Source organism: Pempheris klunzingeri, chromosome 21 (assembly GCF_042242105.1).
Source record: "Pempheris klunzingeri isolate RE-2024b chromosome 21, fPemKlu1.hap1, whole genome shotgun sequence".
In the NCBI taxonomy this organism is placed as follows: Eukaryota; Metazoa; Chordata; class Actinopteri; order Acropomatiformes; family Pempheridae; genus Pempheris; species Pempheris klunzingeri.
This window is the reverse complement of record NC_092032.1, coordinates 9,263,945-9,284,724: the sequence shown is the minus strand read 5'-3', so window position 1 is coordinate 9,284,724 and position 20,780 is coordinate 9,263,945. Positions and strand designations below refer to the sequence as shown.

The 20,780-nt window shown below is 40.7% G+C and overlaps 1 protein-coding gene across 5 annotated transcripts in view; it reads left to right on the top strand.

The window, feature by feature from the left end:
- Positions 1–20,780, top strand: part of tpk1 (thiamin pyrophosphokinase 1) — a 64,485-nt gene that overhangs the window by 12,663 nt on the left and 31,042 nt on the right. For all 5 annotated transcript variants that reach the window (XM_070853221.1, XM_070853218.1, XM_070853219.1 and 2 more), the window contains exons 4-6: positions 2,450–2,519; positions 14,214–14,286; positions 17,164–17,259. In XM_070853221.1, coding sequence (XP_070709322.1) covers positions 2,450–2,519; positions 14,214–14,286; positions 17,164–17,259 — 239 coding nt within the window. The remainder of the gene's footprint in view (positions 1–2,449; positions 2,520–14,213; positions 14,287–17,163; positions 17,260–20,780) is intronic.

Sequence of the window (20,780 nt, the reverse complement as noted above, 5' to 3'; positions counted from 1 at the left end):
TCCAATCATTTCTTGATGTGAAACATCGGCAGCAGGTGGTGGGGGTTATGAATAAAAGCACTACCTTGAATATAAGTGTCTTATTTACATCAGTGCAAATGCGTCTGTATTCTCCCACTTTTTAGGCACACAAGGATGCCTGGATTGAGAAAGATACCCCCCTCCGTCAGAGTAATCATTCCCCTCCATTTAACTCAAATGCTAATCGAGAATACTTGAGCGTATGTGTGAATTTGTTTGCGCATAAGCCAGAATGCAGGTATGACACAGTCTGCATTGATACATGCTAAACATAATTTTAGGGGGTCGCAGTGACAATGTGTTAAGAGATGATTTATTGCTAGTGGAGATGGCAGTTTAAAGTTTGCACCCAATGGTTGTTGTTACATGGAGACCCTGGAGAACAGAAGTATAAATTGAATATTTCCTTCATGTCTGATTTTCGCAAATCTGTTTACACATAGAAAGTCTTGATGTTTATTCACTCTGAACGTAGCCACAAGGAAACACTTTTGTATTTATATCGTGTTGTTGATAATGAACCACTTTAGAATACAAGGGAATATTGTTGAAGTAACTACCGGTTTGGTGAAACAAATTTTTCGTAACTGTCAGATGTTGTACATAAGGTTTTTTAGGTCGTCTGTGGCTCCCCAGTTAAAGGCACCCTGTGGAGTTTTTGACCACTAGCAGTGCTGTACGACAACAAAAGAAGATGAAGACCGTGACTACTGAACTAATTGACCTTTTTCAGCGCACACATTTGGGCAGGTTACAGCTGCAAACGCAGAAAGGTGTGATTGATAACATTAAAAACATTGACATTTCACAGGGTACTTTTGACTGGATCTGTTTATAACCACTGAACCACTAAAGCTTGCATCCACCAGTAAACTTGTAATGAATGAGTCACTCAGCCTTCCATAGTGTGCTTGAGGCTTTACTGTGATGGGCGTGCTGTGTCAGGATTCTGCGAGTTTTCCTCTTTGTCTGTTTGCTGTACTAACTAGCAGTATCTCCCCACCTTTAACAGAGTTCTGTCTATTACAGTTTTTATGTGATAGCTGCTGCCTGAAATGCATGACGCTGTGAAGTGAGGCTCTTCCGAAGGTGACACAGAGTCCAACCCAGTATGAGCAAAGCAATAAAGTGGGGAATGAGAGTGCAGAAACGTGGAAAACACAGTGAAATTCATTTCAAGTGAAATTTCATTCACTTGTATGCCTGCACATATGCAGTAAACCAGATCACATTAATAGCAGATAGCCATGACTGTAGAATATTCTTCACACTATGCTCTGTTTTATTACTTTTTTGCAATCAAACAAATAACATGCACGTAAGAATGTGTGATGGGTTCGGGGAATGGACACAGTTGGAGAGTGAAAGTCGGTAGGACAGAAAATAAGCGTGCATCCGTCTCCCGTTTCTTAAGTGCAGACTTGAGTTAGTTTTAAACAAGGTGCAAGAGAAGAACTACTACTGATTCTTTGAAGTTTTTCCCCTGTGTGCACCACAACAGCCCTGAACAGAAAAGGGCTTTTAAAAAATAGTCTGCCTGTTCAATTTGAATAGAATGGAGGCCATGAAAGAGCATACATTTGCAAATAGTTTGCATCTAATTTAGTTCAACTCGATTTTAAGAATAGCAAATTTCTGCCTCATTTGTCTGTTTTTTTTTAAAAGTGCTCTTTCACTTACTTTGCCTTTTAAAGGGTCAAATCAAGTTAAATTGAGCAAGCAGGCTACAGAAACAGCAGGTATACTCACAAAAACCCTTTGAAAGGAAACCACACTACAGAATAAGTAGAGGGCACGCAGTCTATTCATCAGGAGTAGCACTGGAAAAATGTCACGTGTGATAAGGCTCCTATGTACAGCTCCCTCGGCTTTTACACAAGACCTCATCGGAGAATGATTTCTTTGAAAATACTAAAATAGCTTGCACCCATAAATGGCAGGTCATATTGCTTAACTCCTCGCTTCCCGTTAAATCCGATGTCATATGTTATTATTATGGCCTTTCTTGTTTGTATCTCACTCATGTGGAGCTAATCAGAAGTGGTCTGTCATGTCTGGGGGTAGGTTTTTTTGAATGTGATGAGTTCTTTAGGAGGGAAACAATTATGTTACATGAGTGTGAGGAGTGTGTATACCTCCAGTTACACTAGGCTACGCTGGTGCACATAGATGGTGACGTGCAAATGAACAAATTACAGTAAACAATTAACGTGGACACACTTTCTCTAAGCTGACCTCTGCATAAGTGGAAAGTGGTTTATTGTGACACTACACGTAATTTATATCACATTCAGTTGGGTGATATGTAACAGTAACTTGATTAATGTGTACCATGTGTATTCGATAAACGTAAGGAGCACAATTGATTTAAAACCATTTGCCTTCAGTCACACAGATTGAAGTATCTCTCTTGTCTGTCTTTCTGTAGCTCTCTTGAAGGCATGTGCTGATGGAGCTGCCAATCACCTTTATAACATCACTGCTGGAGTTAGAGACAGGTGAGTCTGCCTTGTGGTCACATTTGCATGAGTTAATTTGTGTTTTCACCGATAATAGGATTTAGAAAGTGCACACTGTCTATATAACAGCATTTGTGTGTTTGTGACCAAAAAAGTAGCCGCAGCTGCATGTTATTGTGCATCCAGCAACTCCACATTTCATTGCCTGTGTGAGTGTACGTGTGTGTTCCAGGTGAGAAAATGCAGCCTGTTTATGTATTACCGCTGTGTGTGTTTCTGACAAAGTACTGTATGTGCGCATTCTGCAACCATATTTTATGCGTGTGTGGCTAATGGAGGACTGCTGTCAGGGCAGAGATGGATCTGGGGTTCACTGTGTCCCTGAAGTGTTGGGGCTTTCACATTAACGAGTGTGAGCATGAGTGTGTGTTTTGTCAGGGTGCGAATGTGATGTTATGTATGTTTGTATTTGTCCCTCAATGTGCATGTTCTTGGAATTCTTCCGTGGTAACAACCATTTGGAGTTGTAGACATCTAAGGTGAGGACATTTTTACAAAGTTCACACTTTTTCACTGTGCAAACTTAGTCCTTGAGGTTAGGACTTTCATTTAAAGCTGAATTCCTGAATGTTTTTACAACTAATATAGTGTTATTATATGAATATGTATGGTTGACTGTGCTGATACACTAAAAACAACACACTAGATGCCTGACTAATGTTTAAAAGAGTAGAAAATTAAGTTTCACCAAAAAGAAAAGTCAAAATTTGGTGCTTTATTAGCCATTCCAAAACAGCACGATGAAGAAACCTAACATTTATAACAATTTGTTAGGAGGGGAAATGTCAGCCAATCAAAATTACAGATAACAAGTAAATCCATCCAACAGCAATATTTTTCTAGATGGGAATGAGGCTGCACAGCTGAGGTTAGAAGCAGGATTAAAATTAGGTTTGAGTACACAGGTACTGAGAATTACAGTTTTTGTTGGACATGAAAGGATGATTGAGGTCCTCAACAGGACAGTTGGACAAACACGAATGTGTCTGCATACATGTGCGTGGAATTATTTTATTGTATTTTCAAAATAAAACTAATCTCAGAGTGTGAGTTTGAGCATATTTAGGCCAGCTAGCCGAGGCATCGCTCATATTTCTGTCTGTTTGTGTGACACAGCAGATTCATCCTCAGACCCTGCAGTCTGTGCTGCTCTGTCAGCAGCCGGCTCAGTGTGGCTGACAGCCAGACCTCCCTTTTAGTGTGACTGGTCCCAACTCAAACAGCATCTGGCCTGATAAGCTATATATTATACAAGAGGGGTGGAGACTGGGGGGGAAACTAGTGAGGAAATGGAGGAGGGGAAAATGAAGGGAATGTTCAGGGGTGGGGGTGTGTAAATCAATCACCAGCAAGTTAAGATGTATTTAACCTAACATTACCATAACTAATGGACTACAGAGAGACAGAGGAGAGGAAGAAGGGAGAGGGAGATGCAAGTGATCAATCAGTGCCTAGTTCTATGATTACTGGCAGCACAGACAACAGCAGCGCCGTTTAATCGAGTAGACAGAGGCATAAGAGAGACACAGGAAAAGAAAAACAAAAGAAAAGATGAACAAAAACGAAAAGCAGATCACTTGATAAATATCATTTTGAAATCAAGATAAAGATGTGATAAATTGCAGAGTTGTGCGTATGCCCTTGTGTGGGTCTGTGTTTGTCATGCATTTGCTAGTTTCTGTGTGCGTATGTCATTGTTAGGGGTGTAAATGACAAATTTCATCACAATATCATATATCGATTCTTTGGACGTTGGACAAAGTCTTCCATGATAAGATATCGGCCTGGCCCGCCTATCGGACCCCCAGCCCCACCTGACCAGTGATGAATTATTGATTTCATTCGTTTCGTTTTCATATTATATATAACTACATAGGTAATACGAAAAAAACTTGACATTAAAGGTTGAAATAATGTCCCTTAATCCTCACATCCTGTGTGTACTTCATTTCTGAATGCCATGGTGTGAAGTAGAAAGAAACAAAACAGGTTTAAAAGAGATTCACCTGGGAACCTGTATACCTGAAACGCAGAGTTTTACTCACAAAACCTCTGTGATACATCTATCTTAGCATAATATGTCAAGGAGTTTAGCCTTATTCATACTTCAATACTGCGTGGTTGTGTATCAACATTTACTTATGTCTTGTGAACTTCCTTCAGCTTAGGCATTCATTTATGTGCTTCCTTTAGTGCATCAAGCTAGCAGAACAACTTATGAAGCACCCAAGCAGACTGTAAATTTTTCAATTTCTGTGAAAATATTTCCACACTGCTGATTTTGTACTGAGAAGGGAACTAATATTCTTATCATCCTTGTCTTGGCTGCTGGCTATTATCTGCCCAGGGCTAGCACTGTAATTGCGCCACATGCCATGGAAATAAAAGCACATCTGTCTTGAAGATGGCAATATTGATCAATGTTTTCACTTTACGTCAATGCCGTTGGATTGTTGATCATTGATTACTAGTGAAACCATTACAGGCACACTTTTCCATCCCTGATATCCCAGTGAAAAACTTAAGTTCACAATATCAAAAGTGGGCTTTTATTTGTCGGATATCCGCAGAGCAGAGACCACAGAGAGGTCCCGCATCTAAACTGAAGCTTACACATCAGCACACTGATGAAAGGAGAACCCCCCCCTCCCACAAACTCCTGCAAGCAATGCTGACAAATTGTGCTGCCTCACTGCGGGGGAGCACGTCAGCTTTTAAGATCCCGTTTTAAAAAGAGAAGCCGGAAAAAGTGCTCCACAGCCTGTGTGCTGACATCAGTTTTGACCACATGCGCCGTGGTTGTGCTGGTGAAAATGTCGGTTTTGTCACATTGTTAAGAAAATCAAGGAATTTCATGTGCTAGTTGGGAAACAGTGCCCGAGATGGCAATACAATTCTTTTCTTTGAAAGTTTTCTTTGAAATGAAAGCAAACTGAAAGCAAAGGCCTTAATAAATGAGGTGATTTGTGTATGCATGTCTGGGTCTGACTGTGCATTTCCATCAGGAAGTAATGTGGATAATAAAGTTTCTGGTTAGCCTCTACAGCCTCTTGCTCTGCCACAAGAACAGAGTGGGTGGACGGCCTCCCACAGTTAGAAGAAAGGTGCCACATAATTTTGTGTCAAAACAACCTCAATAGTAATCATTAGGGATGAAGAGTGGATGGGGTGAGTCAGGCTTAGGCTTTCTTCCTCTTATGAGTCAAGTGACAATGATTCGACTTCTCTGTATGGGGTGTTAGAAGACAAACATTTCACAATTATATTTTCAGACAAAGTCTAGATGGAACTTTGATCCATTCGAATGCCTTTTGGTTCCTCTTTGTTTTAAATGATCTCTCTCAGCTTTCTCAGTGGAAATATACTCAGCCCATACATCACTGATATTCTGTTAAATGGTTTTCCTCTAATAGATAGTATACATGGCTGATGTTTGATCATTTCCCCTAAAGCCCTATATTTTATACTTGGTGATTGTAACACTAGTCGTCTTAGGAAGCCTCTTGGTCATTTTTACCAGTATGTAAACCTTCCAACAAGATATGGTAAAGCAATATTATGCAACAGCACCACTAGGATCAGTACTTGACTGCATCTTTCTGCACCAGTCTATCCATGAGGGAAGGCTTTGCACAAAGAGCTTGCTGTATGGACAGAGGGCAGCACTCGTGAACTGTATGGCTGTTTTTAAAAATTCTTGTACTGACTGAGATGAACCAACTCACTGTATGGAACTACTTTACCTTCTGCGAGCAAATGATTATTCCCAGGAAGACAATTACATTGTACCCAAATAATAAGCCCCGGGTTAGTAATTCCCTCAAGAATACTCTCAATTAGAAAAAGCTAGCTTTCCTCCAGGGTGACATTCACTAACAAAGAGATGGTCGAAAGTTAGTGAAAAACGAAAAAAGCTGTCCAGAATGCGGTTCAAAGACAAGGTAGAGAATGAACTTCAGAATGGCAATTTTCTTGCCCCGTCTGGAGGGGAATCATAACTATAGTGGGAACTCAGGACAAAAAAGGGTGGTAAGGCTTTGTCCTGGCAGAGGAGTCACCCCAGTTCAATTTGAGATTTGGTTCCCATTATTTTAGAGATGAACCAGTCAAATTTAAAGTCGCTCAGAGGGGAGTCAGATTCAGATTAATGAAATGGATGGATGGGAGGAAATGTAATGGGCACGACTACACATCAGTGTCCGACTGTTAGAAAACTCTACTTTGTTCTTGCATGGCATTTTCATTTCTTTTTTATTTTTAGGTCTGTAATGAAAAGAATCCATTGTTGTTTCAGTAGCCAATGTTCCATCACCAAAGCTGTTGAATGATTCTTGCCCCATGGAGCTTACCTTATTAGTTATAAAAAAAAAAACGGTGTTGAATTATGATAATGTTCGAATTATGTGGAGGCGCTGACTAAACATAACACAGAGCGTAACTGACCCACTCCAGTTTGCACATCAAGCAAGAAAGGGGGCAGAGGATGCCACAGGAAAGTTGGTGGATTTTGTTATCGGCCACCTGGAAGGCAAGAAAACCTTTGTACACTTATGTTTTGTTGATTTCTTGTCAGCTTTTAACTGCGTGCAGCCCCATATTCTAGCTTGCAGGCTTTCTGAAATATCCGGCATTGACATTAGAACTATATATTCGCTGGTCGACTTTCTGACAATGAGGTCACAGAGAACACGCGTTAATGACACTTTGTCCTTGATGTGTTTTACAGGATCATCCCAGGGGTGCGTTTTGTCTCCCTTGTTATTTGTGCTTTACACCAATGGCTGCCAGAGTAGGTTTGAGTCAAGGTTCATAATAAAGTTTGCAGATGATTCAGTGATTGTCAGCCTCCTGCAGGACCACGAGGTGGGCCATGGGCCAGCTTTGAACAATTTCATCAAATGGTGTGATTACTCAGACTTGTAACTGAATGTCTCCCATATAAAAGAGATGCTTATTGACGTTTGCCGAAATCCCCTTGTCACAGCACCTACTTTTATTAATGGCCTAGCTGTGGAAACAGTCAGTTAATATTGGTGCCATCCTGGGTGACAAAATGACTTTCAGTTCAGTTCATTGGCTCCATCAGCTAAAAGGCCAAAGACCTTTTTTCTTGAGAAAATTTGGGGGTTTTAAGGTTGAAAACGTTTTATTCATCTGTTATTGAGCCAATTTTAACTTTTGCAATGATTTCTGGTTTGGCAGTCTCAGCATGGTTAACAACTATAGGCCGGGAAAGACAACTGGCCCTAACATGAGTAATCGTGCCATGTTTATCAAGTTAGAGCCACTCAGAGGGCAAAGGACATACTGGCAAACCCTCAACACCAGCGTTGCATTCTGTAACAAAGAACTAATGGACTCTCAGTGCTTTTAGAGCTCATTGCAATTTTATTTGACAACATCTACTGTATGTTTATGTATAGAGTATGTGTTTGACTACATTTGCAGACTGACTCTCTCCTCTAAGACAATAAAGACTGTCTTGTCTCTCTGTTTGTCACTCTGCCTGTCTGTCTGTCTGTCTGTCTGTTTGTCACTCTGCCTGTCTGTCTGTCTGTCTATTGTATTCTTTTTTTCTCAGACTCCCATAATTAGTCCAAATAAGTCTTTTGCTAGGTCTTTCCCTGTCATTATTCTGCTACTTACTATGTTACCACCAGGCAAAAAGCAATAATTCAATTCAATTCAATTCAAACTGCTTTATTGGCATGAATCTAATAAAGACAATATTGCCAGTAATAATAAGATTCATTTTTCTTTTTTTAAAAAGAAAAAGGTACAATTGATAAAATAGATGAAATAGTAGAAAGAGATGTTGACGTGTGTGTATATTATTTGTCACTGACATGCACTCATACAGTTGCACATACTGCAAATGTATTTACAGAGTTTGAGGTTGGCAAACTAGCACAAAAATATACTAATAGACAATAATGTTTTGTTTAGCGGTTAATAGAGTGAATGACATCAGTAGTTTATCTGGATACGTAGACCCTTTGCACCAGCTGTGCTGAATCTGCCACTGTGAGTCAAATGTCTCCTTATTTAGTTCTGTGTGTTTTAGTTTGGACATCACTGATATGTGACAATACAGCATCATCAGACACACACAAGGGCACATGCCCTAACCACAGCTCATTTACACTGCAGCCTGTGATATATACGTTGTTATCAGTAAATTATTTATTCTATCAACATAACTATCGATGCTCAAAGGAACACACATGGCTGCAACAGCACATTTTAATCTCACATTCACGGCCACTGAGTAAAGAGAATATGAATTACTAAAATATTATTATTATTAACCAAACTTGCACTAAACTCGCCTCAGTGGAAGTTCAGGGTCTTTTTGTCAGAGCAGAGGCCCCCTGGCTCTCCTGTAAATGGAACCCGGCAACTTCTCCATTTCTAAATGAAAATTGCATTTTGTCTAATTTGTGCATCTAATCAAATCCTCTGAGAGGATAAGAAGTCAAGAGATGGATGAACGGGGAGGGGAACGCGGCTGAATGTGGGAGGAGGTAATTGTACACTAGCAGAGTTTATAGAATTTGCAGCTCTGTGTGGGTCTATGTGTGTGCGTTTGGAGTTACTGGAAGATGCAGATGTGCGAATGTGCCTGCGCTTGACTTGACTGCGGTCATCTTCAGCAAATTAAGTTGTCAAGAATGAGACTACTTATTTGTAAGACTTAGTGGCAAAGATACATCTCTGACAGTCTCTCTTTATATGTGTCTGCCATGCCATGTTTTTCCATTCACATATCTCATGCATTTTATTCTCTATGCTCATCATAGAATATCATAAATTGGCTCGAAACATATTCTAATCGTTATTTGTTCCATTCGAAGCTCCCTTCAAATTCATACATCTCTGGGACTGTTAAACTAATGCAGTATTCAGAAAAGCATGACCTAGAAAAGGTCACAGGCCAAGCAGAGCGATTACACTCCACATTAAACTGGGCAGGGAGAGAGGGAGAGAGGGAGAGAGGGAGAGAGGGAGAGAGAGGGAGAGAGAGAGAGGGAGAGAGAGAGAGAGAGAGAGAGAGAGAAGGAGACCTATGGGCCGGCTGATGACTGGTAGGTAATGGCTAATTGCTTTCAGTGCTATTAAAATATTTCTTTGATTGGTGTTGAGTGTGAAATGAAATATTACCTTTTTATCTCACACACTCACATCCTTTTGTGATAGGTGGGTATAATTCCTTAAATATGTAATGTCACAGCATTTCGTCTGTTCTCTTAGCAGTAGCTTCAATTCTTAATCTACAGTAAGCAGCTACTATTACTTATTTTATTTTGTCAAGAATTTCATAGCTGAACTAGTGTTCTCCCATTTCTATTCCCAGATATCCTCTCACTACACTCGCTATCCCGTTACACTCCAAGTTGAGTTTGTCTGTTATAGACTGATTGAAAATTCCCTCCTGCGTTTATTGCTCTGTGTCAGAAATTGACGTGCTGAGTTGGGTTGATGAGCATGGGGATCTAGGCCTTCACCTCTTAACACAGGGGCTTTGCACTTTTGTTTTCACTTTATGTGTGCTGTGCTATTATTAGTTTTTGTTGAGTTTATTATATTACCAATGAAGGCTAATTAAGATTACACCTATCTGTCCTTCCCTCCCCCATCTCTCTGGTACACCTAGTAGCCCTAAGAGTAATTCTGAGAGTTAATAAAGTGTGTGTGTGCTTTGGTGATGGGGTGTGTGTGGAATTATGTGTGTAGTTATTAGTTTGACAGCCTGAGCCTATAGGCATCCAGCTGATTAACTTTGGCGCTAAACACTGTTGGATCACATATCCTGGTGCTACAGACACCATCATCTTTCCCAGTCATTCACAATTATACATCTAACCATGGAGAAACAGTTGCTTTCTAATTGGTTTAATGCAAATAAACATAAGCATGTTAGAGACACACATACAGCATGCAAGCAGCTCACACTCATGCCTTGAGATCTTGCTAATTAGAATCTTTGTTGCAGTGGGACAATAAGATCTGTGTTAGCACTGATTGGTTGTTTTTCATGCCTGCCTTTGCAGCGCTGCTTCATTATGAAAGCAGACACATTAACTGCATACAGCTCACATTTATAAAGTAACAACTTATATCTACAAGCCAGCACGTCCTCATATTTGAATGACAAAACAGGTCATTTGTCACAGCCTTTCAGAATAATCCTTATAACCCTGACAAAAGTGATTAATATGGATGTTTTCTTGTCTGGTACCTCTACGGTCGGTTTGTTTAGGTTCATGAAAGTAAAACTACTTGGTTAAGTTTAGAGAACACCGTGATCACATTAAAATAAGCTATGCTTACAGCACTATGCTTCCTCTACCTTTTTCACTCACTAGTTGCACAACCACAAGAGGTTGCATTTGGACAAATGACAGTTTTCTTTTTCCTGATGAGGAAAAAGTCTCCTATAAATACACACAATCGACCAATACCCTCTAGCACATGCACACACAAAAGGAAATGTTGAAGCCCATTAAAAAAGCACTTGTCATATATGTTTACATGAAAGTTTTGTCTCAGTGTTCATATGTGTCAGAGAACTGAACGTGCTGGTGCACTTTGCTTTGGCTTGTTTATGGATGTGGGTCATTAAAGATGTCATTCGAAATAATCCCTCCACCCCTTCACTGGCTCTCCTCCTCTGATTGGGAGATGGAAGGCATGAGAGGAGTAATCAGAGCCACATCTCCTCAAGTGATGAAAAGGCGAGAAGAAGGGAGAGGAGTGTTCATCGTGCTGATGATTCTTTGTTGTAATTAAGTGGTCATATAGAAGAATGATGTCAGCCTCAGTTTGTCAGAAACATGGATAGAAATAGACATGAGGAAAGTATAATATAGTGGAAGAGGTTTTTTTCCATCCTAATGAAGTGTTGAAGTGGAAGGAAGTTGCCTTCATTACACAGAAAAGTAAGTATTGTCAGCAGAAATTAGATGAAATTGGAAGAAGGTGTAAAGGAGAAGGGAGCATGGGATGGAGAGGTGTGGGTTGGTGGGGAGAGGAGAAAAAAAGCAAGGAGTATGCAGAGAGGGACACACAAGCAGTTTGATAGACAAACATGTGCACACACACACACACACACACAGACAGATATACACACACACACACAGACACATATACACACACTCACAAACACAGGCAAAGGTCACGCAGCCATCCCCGCCAGCCGATACTCAGACAAACTGGCGGTAAAATGCTCTATTTCCCATCCAAATTAAAGTGTCAGTTAATATTAATGTGGAAGTGAAGACTGTCAGACACACAACACGCAGACACACAAACACACACATAAACAGCATTTACGCTCACGCTCGCAGACACAAACCCAGAATTTAGAATCTCGCCCGGTCAATTACTATCAGCCGATGGAGTCACGCACACAGGTCACAATGGGATGTGTATGTGCACGCGCATGTGTGTACGCGTGTGTGTGTGTGTGTCACGCTCTGATCGGACCCAGTGTCACGTCTCGTCCCATCTGTCACATGAAGGTTATTTCTGAATCGAGATGCAATTGTGGCATATTGTATGTGTGTGAACCTTTGAGTGCCTGTGAATGTGTTTGTGTAGACGAGGGAATTTTTTTTTTTTACCTGGATCACATTTTTTGTCCAGCTCAGTTTGGGTCGTGCCTCGTAGTCCTTGTGCGTGCTTTTGGTAGGGGTGTGTGTGTGTGTGTGTGTGTGGAGTGGGGGGGGGGGGGCAGCAGATTGCATACAATTGCTGTTCTGTTTGTCTAGCTGTATCTTGTTGCTGTAAATGGGAACGCTGTGGAGGGAGGGAAGGAATAATCCTCCTGTATCCCTTTCTTCACCCGACCGGAACACTGCTCTCGCCTCTTGCTGGGGAGCACACACACACACACAAACAAACACACCACCCAACCAACCATGAAATCGTAATGTCAGACCTGTTAATGCCTCTAGATAGCGGAAAACGCATCCCTGCGTGGTCCAGCTCCTTACACATCAACAAACACACACACACGTAAAGGGAATAAACAGAGAGCTATCTGTCTCTCTCTGACAGGAATGTTCTACTCAGTAGTGGCTGGTAGATTTTTGGTTTGCAACAGACCTTGTTAATTCGCCCACCATGGGAGTGCAGGTTGCCTCAGTTGTATTTAGATGAATGGAATACAGAGGGAAATTTATATTCAGAAAGTAAATCCTTCATGTACATATATTCCCAAACCTCCTGCCCAGTTTAATTTTCAGTTGTAATCCTCTTAATTGCATGCTTTAACATTGTATTTCTGCCAGGTTTATGTAGTTAACAACTAATACCATTTAATGATCATTGTGCTTGTTTTATGAAAGGCAATTCTGGCAGTATGAGTATGGCTGAATGAACAGATTTTTATACCAATAAATTGCATTTTGACTTTTTTTTCTCCATTGCATTGTACAAATAATGTACACGCACAGTGGCCTTACTCAAGCTAACAACAAGCCTTCAAACCTAGCAGTCCAGGTTCATTTGCATCCTCCCGCACACATCTCTGTAAAGATGAAAGTTTTAATTCATGCCTGCTGGCTACAAAATTTACTGTCAATTTTAATACATTATATTCTCAAGGTTCATTACTTTTACAGCTCATATTAAAAAAACAATTTCGTTTGCTATTTTAATCCTTTAAAATGGTTGCAATGTTAACAAATTTTGACTGTTCATTGTTTGGGTTTTTTGTTCGCAATCACACAATAAGTGTCTGTCCATTACTGAAAGCATTTGATGCTTTCAATGTAAAATCTGTCATGATCAGCATTTTCCTTCAGCAAGAAACACAACATATCTTGGATGCAGTTTGTACACTTGATGATATTGGATTATAGTATTATACTGCTAGTGTTGTTTGGTTGACAGAGACTGTCAGTGTCTCCACAACATTTTTAGTGAGCTTGAGCACACAAGTCTGCATTGGTTTTTGCTTCAGTTTGTTTGCTCACCCATATCAGAAGTCCATATAAATAAAACCCATTTCTAAAATATGCACATGGATTGTTTGTACTACCTTATGTCACCATTTACTCGTGCAGCATACTGCATTGATTGAGCACATGTTTCAGAAAAATCTAATTGCACTGTGACCTCTAGTAATCAAACCAATACTCAGCTCTAATGGAGAATGTACTCAGTCAGTGTAATGGAACAGGTCAATATCTGATGAACACCAGGTACATCATGCTCTGTTTGTTTTGTTTGAGTGTGTGCACGGCACGTGTGTGTGTGTGTGTGTGTGTGAGTCAAAGAGACATGTTTTTGTGTAGATATATGTATCACTGATTTGCTTATGTATGCTCCCATGTACATTTGTGTGTGTGAGTGTTTTTACATCAATCTATGTATCTCTGCAGGCAGCTGTGTGTGTGTTTGTGCGTGCATGTGTGTGTGTGCGTGTGCGAGTAAAAGGGCCAGTCTCAGTGCCACAGAGAATCACCCTGTCAGTCTCCATGTCTCTTCGTCTTCCCCTGGCGGCGTCACTCCTCTCCCTCGCTGCACAGATCAAAGAGCTGACACATGCCCCGATGTCCTCTCTCCCCTTCTCTCCTCTATCTCTGCCTCACACTCTCTGTCTCTCTGTCTTGCAATCGTAACCCTCTCCCTCTGTCACTCATCCTCTTTTTCTGTCCTTACATCCAGCTTTCTCCCCGACTATATCAGTGGGGATTTTGATTCCATTACTGCCGAGGTCAAAGCTTTCTTTTCAGACAAGGTGAGTGGAACAGAACTTGCACACACTCTCAGACCTACAGGTGTACACACACAGAGACATACTCACACACACACACACACACACACACACACACACACACACACCCACGTAAGCAAAAAGTAATAGGACTGTAGGCAGACATGATTTGACAGTTTGGACCAAAGAACACTATACTATTTTTAATCTGAAATACACTGGTCTCATTAACCACCTTGACATAATAGGAGAAGTTGCCTTAGTCCAGATTCCTCAGAGGCAAGACTTTGCCTTTTCATGCAAAGTGGCACTGAGCAAAGACTTGAAGAGACACTGACTGTACAGACATTTTCTTGCAAATCAGTGTTTGACAGTAGTTTGAGTCTTCTAACATGATTTTGTTTTTAGTATACTGCAGCCTTGAAGCTCACATTTACAAGTATTTTTCTGGCTGTTCAGTTTAGATGCACGTTGTGAGGACATAAAAAACAGATTTATTACTTGATTGTGTACGGGACTTGTGAATATGAACACATAAGTTGTCTCCTCTGTTTCTGAATAATATCTGGTGTATTCTCAATGACTTAATGAGCTAATGAAAGACAAATGTTCTCAGAGCAGTGAATTTATAGGTCAGCTAAGATAAAGGTGACATGATAACCTATAAACTAGAGTATTCTGAATATTCACGTGTATGTATGCACACATTCTCTCAAAATTACCCTTGCACTGTCACTGCACACAGGAAACTGAACCCTCAGCAATTCCACATGAGATTAACTGCCGACTCAGCTTGAGTTTGAGAAAATATCATGCTTTCTGAGCGTGAGTGGTGTTTGAGGGTCATAGAGCTAATATCACACTACCTAAGTGGATAAGTGACTACCCAAAGTTGACCAGGGTTAAAAAGCTCCGACGCTCGAGCCTCTAGAGGTGTGCCACCTGCAGTGACAAGGACGCACAGACTGAATCATCAAAGTGGGTCCAACTGTGCAATCTAACAAGACTTCAACTGCCAGTGCTCTCAATATGCATTTAGACTCAGTCATCAAAAAGCACCTGGGGGGATTGTCATAGTCCCATTTTACAGGTATAATTCACTTCCTGCTCACCAGCGATCAGGGGAACTAGATAAAATATTTTTGTTCCTGTGTCTTTTTACTTTTAACAAAGCAAATGTATTTTATCATACTTCTGACTAACAAGTCAGTTGAGCTTCTCTGGCTGCTAATCGCCTAAACAACATTCACAGCTCTAAACCTCACATTAATTGTCAACATGAAAAGATATAATGACGGAGGTTGTTTGGAGTGCTGACGCAGCCTGGCAAGAGGAGCTGCTTCTTCCTTAACCAGAATCAGTACAATTATTGGTGTTGGATGTACTTCAGGAAATGTCCGTTAGATCGATGCTCATGACTGCCCATGTTGAAATAAAGAAATAACAGTGTTCTGACTTATAAAACTATTAAGTGATAATACTATCACTGTGCTGGGTGTCTGCTGAGTTTGCCTGACTTTAATGCTCAAATCTGCTACCTTGTAAAATAAAATTAAGTGAATACACCTGAAAAGTACAAGTACTTCAGACAAAATGTCTACTGCTGATGGTGATTAGTGTCAGTTATGTAAGACTGCACATTCCTTTGGGATATTACATGGGGAAGTGATATGAACAGGAATCTGCATTTTTGGAAGAGACAGATTTCTGTGTGTTTCCTTGAAATACATTTTAACACAAGACATACACGTGTTTAGCTTAATTACATATAAACCTAATCCTGTTACAAAAGACGGCGCTCTGAGTCTTCTGATGCCATCCTACGTCATCGTTTTTCCTCCTTGTGTCTCTAGCTGTGCAAGAGACACAGATTCTTAAATGAAGTGGACAATGTCAACACAGAACACTTTAGAGATTAATTAATCTCTCTTGGTTCAATAAATAATAAATACAGGGTAAGCCCATAAACACACACATACAAACCTTTAGAAAGAAAACAGACTCCAGTGCCTGTGTGGTCTTTGTGCTACTGTGATCAGAGCCACACTCATTCACACAGTCTGAAATGCAGATCTAGTACTTCTCCGTGCAAACCTGCACAATCACACACACACATATATTCCCATACACACACAAACACACAGGTATTGGTTGCCTTCAGCTGTGACACCCTCCTTTTTCCTCTCACCCTTTTTCCCTTTTCTCTGTAGCTGTCTGTAGTATTAGTCCTTTTTCACAAATATCACACAGGTTGCCTAAAAAAATGAGCAATACCTTTTTTTTTTTTTCCATGAGAGAGAGAGCAGACTTTTATGGTAATGCTTTAGGAGCAGAACAATGAGAAAGTTTGACGCGTTCCCTCAGAGATTTATCGGAAACGGTGAATAATTCTGCATAAATGGAAGGGAGAGAACAGAAAAGCATCCGCAAGGGAGGTAGAGAAATAAGGGGAGGGAGGGATGGGGGAAGAGAAGGGGAGGGTGGATGGATGGGATCAAACAGAGCACAGCGAACAAGTTTGTGTGAACTCACTGTGTGTGTGTATGTGTGTGTGTAATTGAGAAGTTGGTATGTTTTAGAAGGGTGACAGTGTGTGGATAGAGAAGGAGACGGAGGGAGAGAAAGCCAGAGCACGGTTGTTTACCTGGATGCTGTAGTTTAGGGCCACTGACTGCAGCCTCTACATTATTCAGCAACATAGCCCACAGTCAACCAGACAAGACTAAAACACTGATTTATACCTCTCTCCATCTCTCTATCTCTTCCTGTTTTTCTGTGCTCTATTATCCTCCCGTATCCCTTATCTCTGCCTGGGTTTTTGTTTTGGATATCTGTATGCGTACATCTGTCTGATTACGTTTTGTTGCCTCTGTGTGTGTTTCCATTTTTCTTTGTGCGTAGGGCTGCAAGCTGATAGAGACTGCCGACCAGGATCTAACGGACTTCACCAAGTGCCTTGCAATCATTGTGGAAGAAATTCAGAGACGTCAGTTACAGGTCAACATCCACCACACACCATACACTGACAGTTTTATGCTCAGATGATTTCAATTCCCCTCTGGAATCTTTATTTTTAGATGAATGGTTTGACATTTTGGTAAATTCGCTTATTTGCTCTCTTGTCAATAGTTAGATGAGAAAATCAATACCACTCTCATTCCTGTCTTTTAAATATAAAGCTGAAGCTAGGAAACGGTAGGCTTAGCTTTGTGACTCTAACATCATAAAACCAGGTGAGGTTTTACAGGAGCTACATATCTGACTATTTCTTGGCTGGAAGCATTGACTTCCTTGGCATGTCAAAAATGTCAAAAACATTGTTTTAAAAAGGATATTGTTACTTTATAAGAAGGGCTAGCAGTAGTTATAGCACTGGATAAAATGAATAAGTAAAGCTCTCCTCTCCTTCCGCCTCTGAGATTTCAGTGCCCTTAAGCAAGGCAGTCCTCAGATACTTAAGATGAGCTGCTCAGAGGTCAATAGTGTTGGACTGTAGTTGACTGGGGGCAGGTCCGAGGTGTAAGCGTGTGTGGGTGTATGAATATGAAGCGGTGAGCTGCTGGAAAAGAGCATGCATGCTCCCTCAACATTCCCTGAAGGAGAAAGGGTCGAAAAGTAGGATTGGAATAACATCAGCCACATTTACACCTACGCACAAAACGCCAAGTGCAATTGTGGTCTGCCAGGTTTCAAATGAAATACTTCACTTTTGTTGTGATCTTTTCAGACCGTAAAGAGTTTTCTAACAACCTGATATCCAAAACTCCGAAATGAGCTGCCAGCCAGAGTGAAACCCCCGTGCCCAGCCAGCTGCTGCAAAGTCAGTCGCACAGTGATCTGATCCAGAGATGGACTCGATTTCCATTCTGACACAGAATTACACAGAATATACATTAGAAGTGGAAAAATATGCATTATAACAAACATTATATCTCTAATTCCAAGAAATTTAACAAAGATCATTAGTTACATTAAGAATGTCATGTGCGATAGTGTTTATCTGTGTGTCTGTCTGTCTCTTTTCCCTCTCTCCTGCTCTTTCTCTGTCTCCCCAGTTTCTCCATTATTATAATTCTTTAGCAGCCTGCTGAGTGTTGCCCCAATCACTGCCGAGTGCCCCAATCACTTCACATCTCTAGGCTGATGAAAGACCATCTAGAAGATGCTTACAGACACACGAAAATGCACTTCATCTCATAAAGTATGCGCACGTGTTGCCACATTGTGCGTTTTCACTTTGTTGTTTGGTTCCTGGCTTCAAGAGAAATTTTCGCTTTTGTCCTTTCCTTCCATTGGCCTTTTTTTGTCTGGGCCCGGCTAATATTTACTCTGCCATTGAACTGTGTTTGTCCGTCTGTCTGCCTGTGAGAGATAGGAGCCTGGCAATCAGTTTTTGACGTCCTATAAGAGTTGCTGATGATGACTTTTTTATTTGTTTACTAGGATTTTTCCACTTTTCTTTTCCCTCTATAACTCTTATTTGAACTTTTGTTTCCTTCAGCACTTTGACAACAGGAACAGGTTATATGAAAGCGGCCCTTTTCTAATGACTTAATATCATGCCTTGTCATTTTCTCTTTTGCTCACCTTCACTAATTTCCATCCACTTAGCCTCTTTAAATGAATTAAATATATCGATGAAATAATAACAGGGTGATTTGCAGATTACAGAGCATTGTGCTCCTGTTTGGGCTGTTTAAGATTCAACATATTAGCCCTTGAATGTTTTCCTCCACACAGCTTAGCGCTCGATTTAGAGAATTTATCTCGTATTATGTTGGGTGAAATCCCAAAGAATGGTATCAGAGGATTATGGTGGGTGGATGAGTATGTGTTTGTTTGTGTGTATACATATATGTTTATGTATATGCGTGTGTGTGTGTGTGTGTGTGTGTGTTAATGTCTCAGAGTGTGTTCATGTGTGCATGTGTTTGTGAAAGGCTGTGTTGTGTGTGTTTGTGTGCGTGTGCATGCAAGCTTTCGGTACCTGCTTGCATCTGTTTGTGTCCATACTTGTTGATGTGTGTGCGTGTGTGTGTGTGTGTGTGTGTGCGTGTGCGTGTCTGTTTGTCTTCTCACAGCTCTGTCCTACTTAGCTTCTCTCCTTTCTTCGCTGTTGCAAGCTGTTTTTTATTTTCTTCTCTCCTCTCTGGTTATCTGTTCATCATCCCCAATAAATAGATGTGAGCTCTTGTGTTGAGCTAAGCCAGCCAATCGGGAGAGAGTATGGCCAGATCTGTTGAGCCAGCTTGTTGACTTTTATTCATTCGGTCGTGGGATTCTCCTTGCCCTGCTTGTTTTGAGTTTTTAGTAAACAAACATGAAATAGGAACAAATAAAACCTCAGAGTGTTATATAGAGTTTGATATGCGTAGCGGACACAACAAAAGTGTGATGGGATGCGGAAGATTGAGCAAACCTGTGTGTCATTGGACTCTGTACCACAATACACCTTTTTCTCATCTAGTCATTGCTCCTTGTTCTCTTTCGGCATTCTTTACTTTCTTTGAGCTGTTCCGTCCTCTGGAAATGGCTGACACTCTTCACTGATACTGTTCACTGTCGGTTTGATCCCTCCACCCCACCTCTCAATCCTCCCCGCCCCCGGTAGCAGCTTTGCACTTGTCAAAAAATGTGTTCTTTGTAAGCAATAAGAGAGGTAAGGACATCAGAGATGAATTTGGCAGATGGTTTGATGGACAAAAGAGCCATGTCTGCTGTGGATAAGAGATCCTACTTATGGGATAAATTTGGCAGCTTTTTAAAAAACTCTTATGAGAAGACCAATCCATGAATTGATTCTACTGACTAAAGTAATGTGCTGATAAAGCTTACTCCTTTGTGCCAAAGACCTCCAATGTTCAAAGACTATTAAAACATACAGTATTATCGAGCCACACTGGTCTTGATGCTGTGAATTCTTACTAGGCTACCAAATGTGTATTCATCTGTGGCTGAAAATGGTCCCCCAGCAAATGCACTATTTACTTCTTTGTGAGTAACGACTGCTACAAGATTCAGTGCACAGCAGTTTTATAAATGGACTTTTTAAAGAAATTATCTATATATGTGTGTGACCTGTTTTTAAAGATTTGCATCTTTTGAAGGAATGAATGAACTTTGGGCTGTGGGCAACAGATGGTACAGAAGATGGCAAGTTTTGAGAGACAAACTAATGCATTGTCGGTTTTGGTCTTATCGTGGGATTTATCCACACAAAGGGAAACAGTAGAGTAACGGCAGCCTTTTCCTGTAATGCTAGGTTCAGATAAGAAGTGTTTGGAAATAAAATTTTGTGCCTGTTCCCCTCTGTTTGAACACATATGAGTGAATACAGTGAATTTCAGATTTTCTTATTTAGTATTTTTTTGGAAATCACAAGGAAAGTGTCTCGTTCTCTCTCTCTCACACAGTCTTCACTCTCACTCTCTCGCAGAGGGGAGTTTGTTTACCAAGTTGTTGTTTACAATTTAAGCGATGCCTCTGGATGTGGGGGCGTCAGCCAGATGTTGAAATAA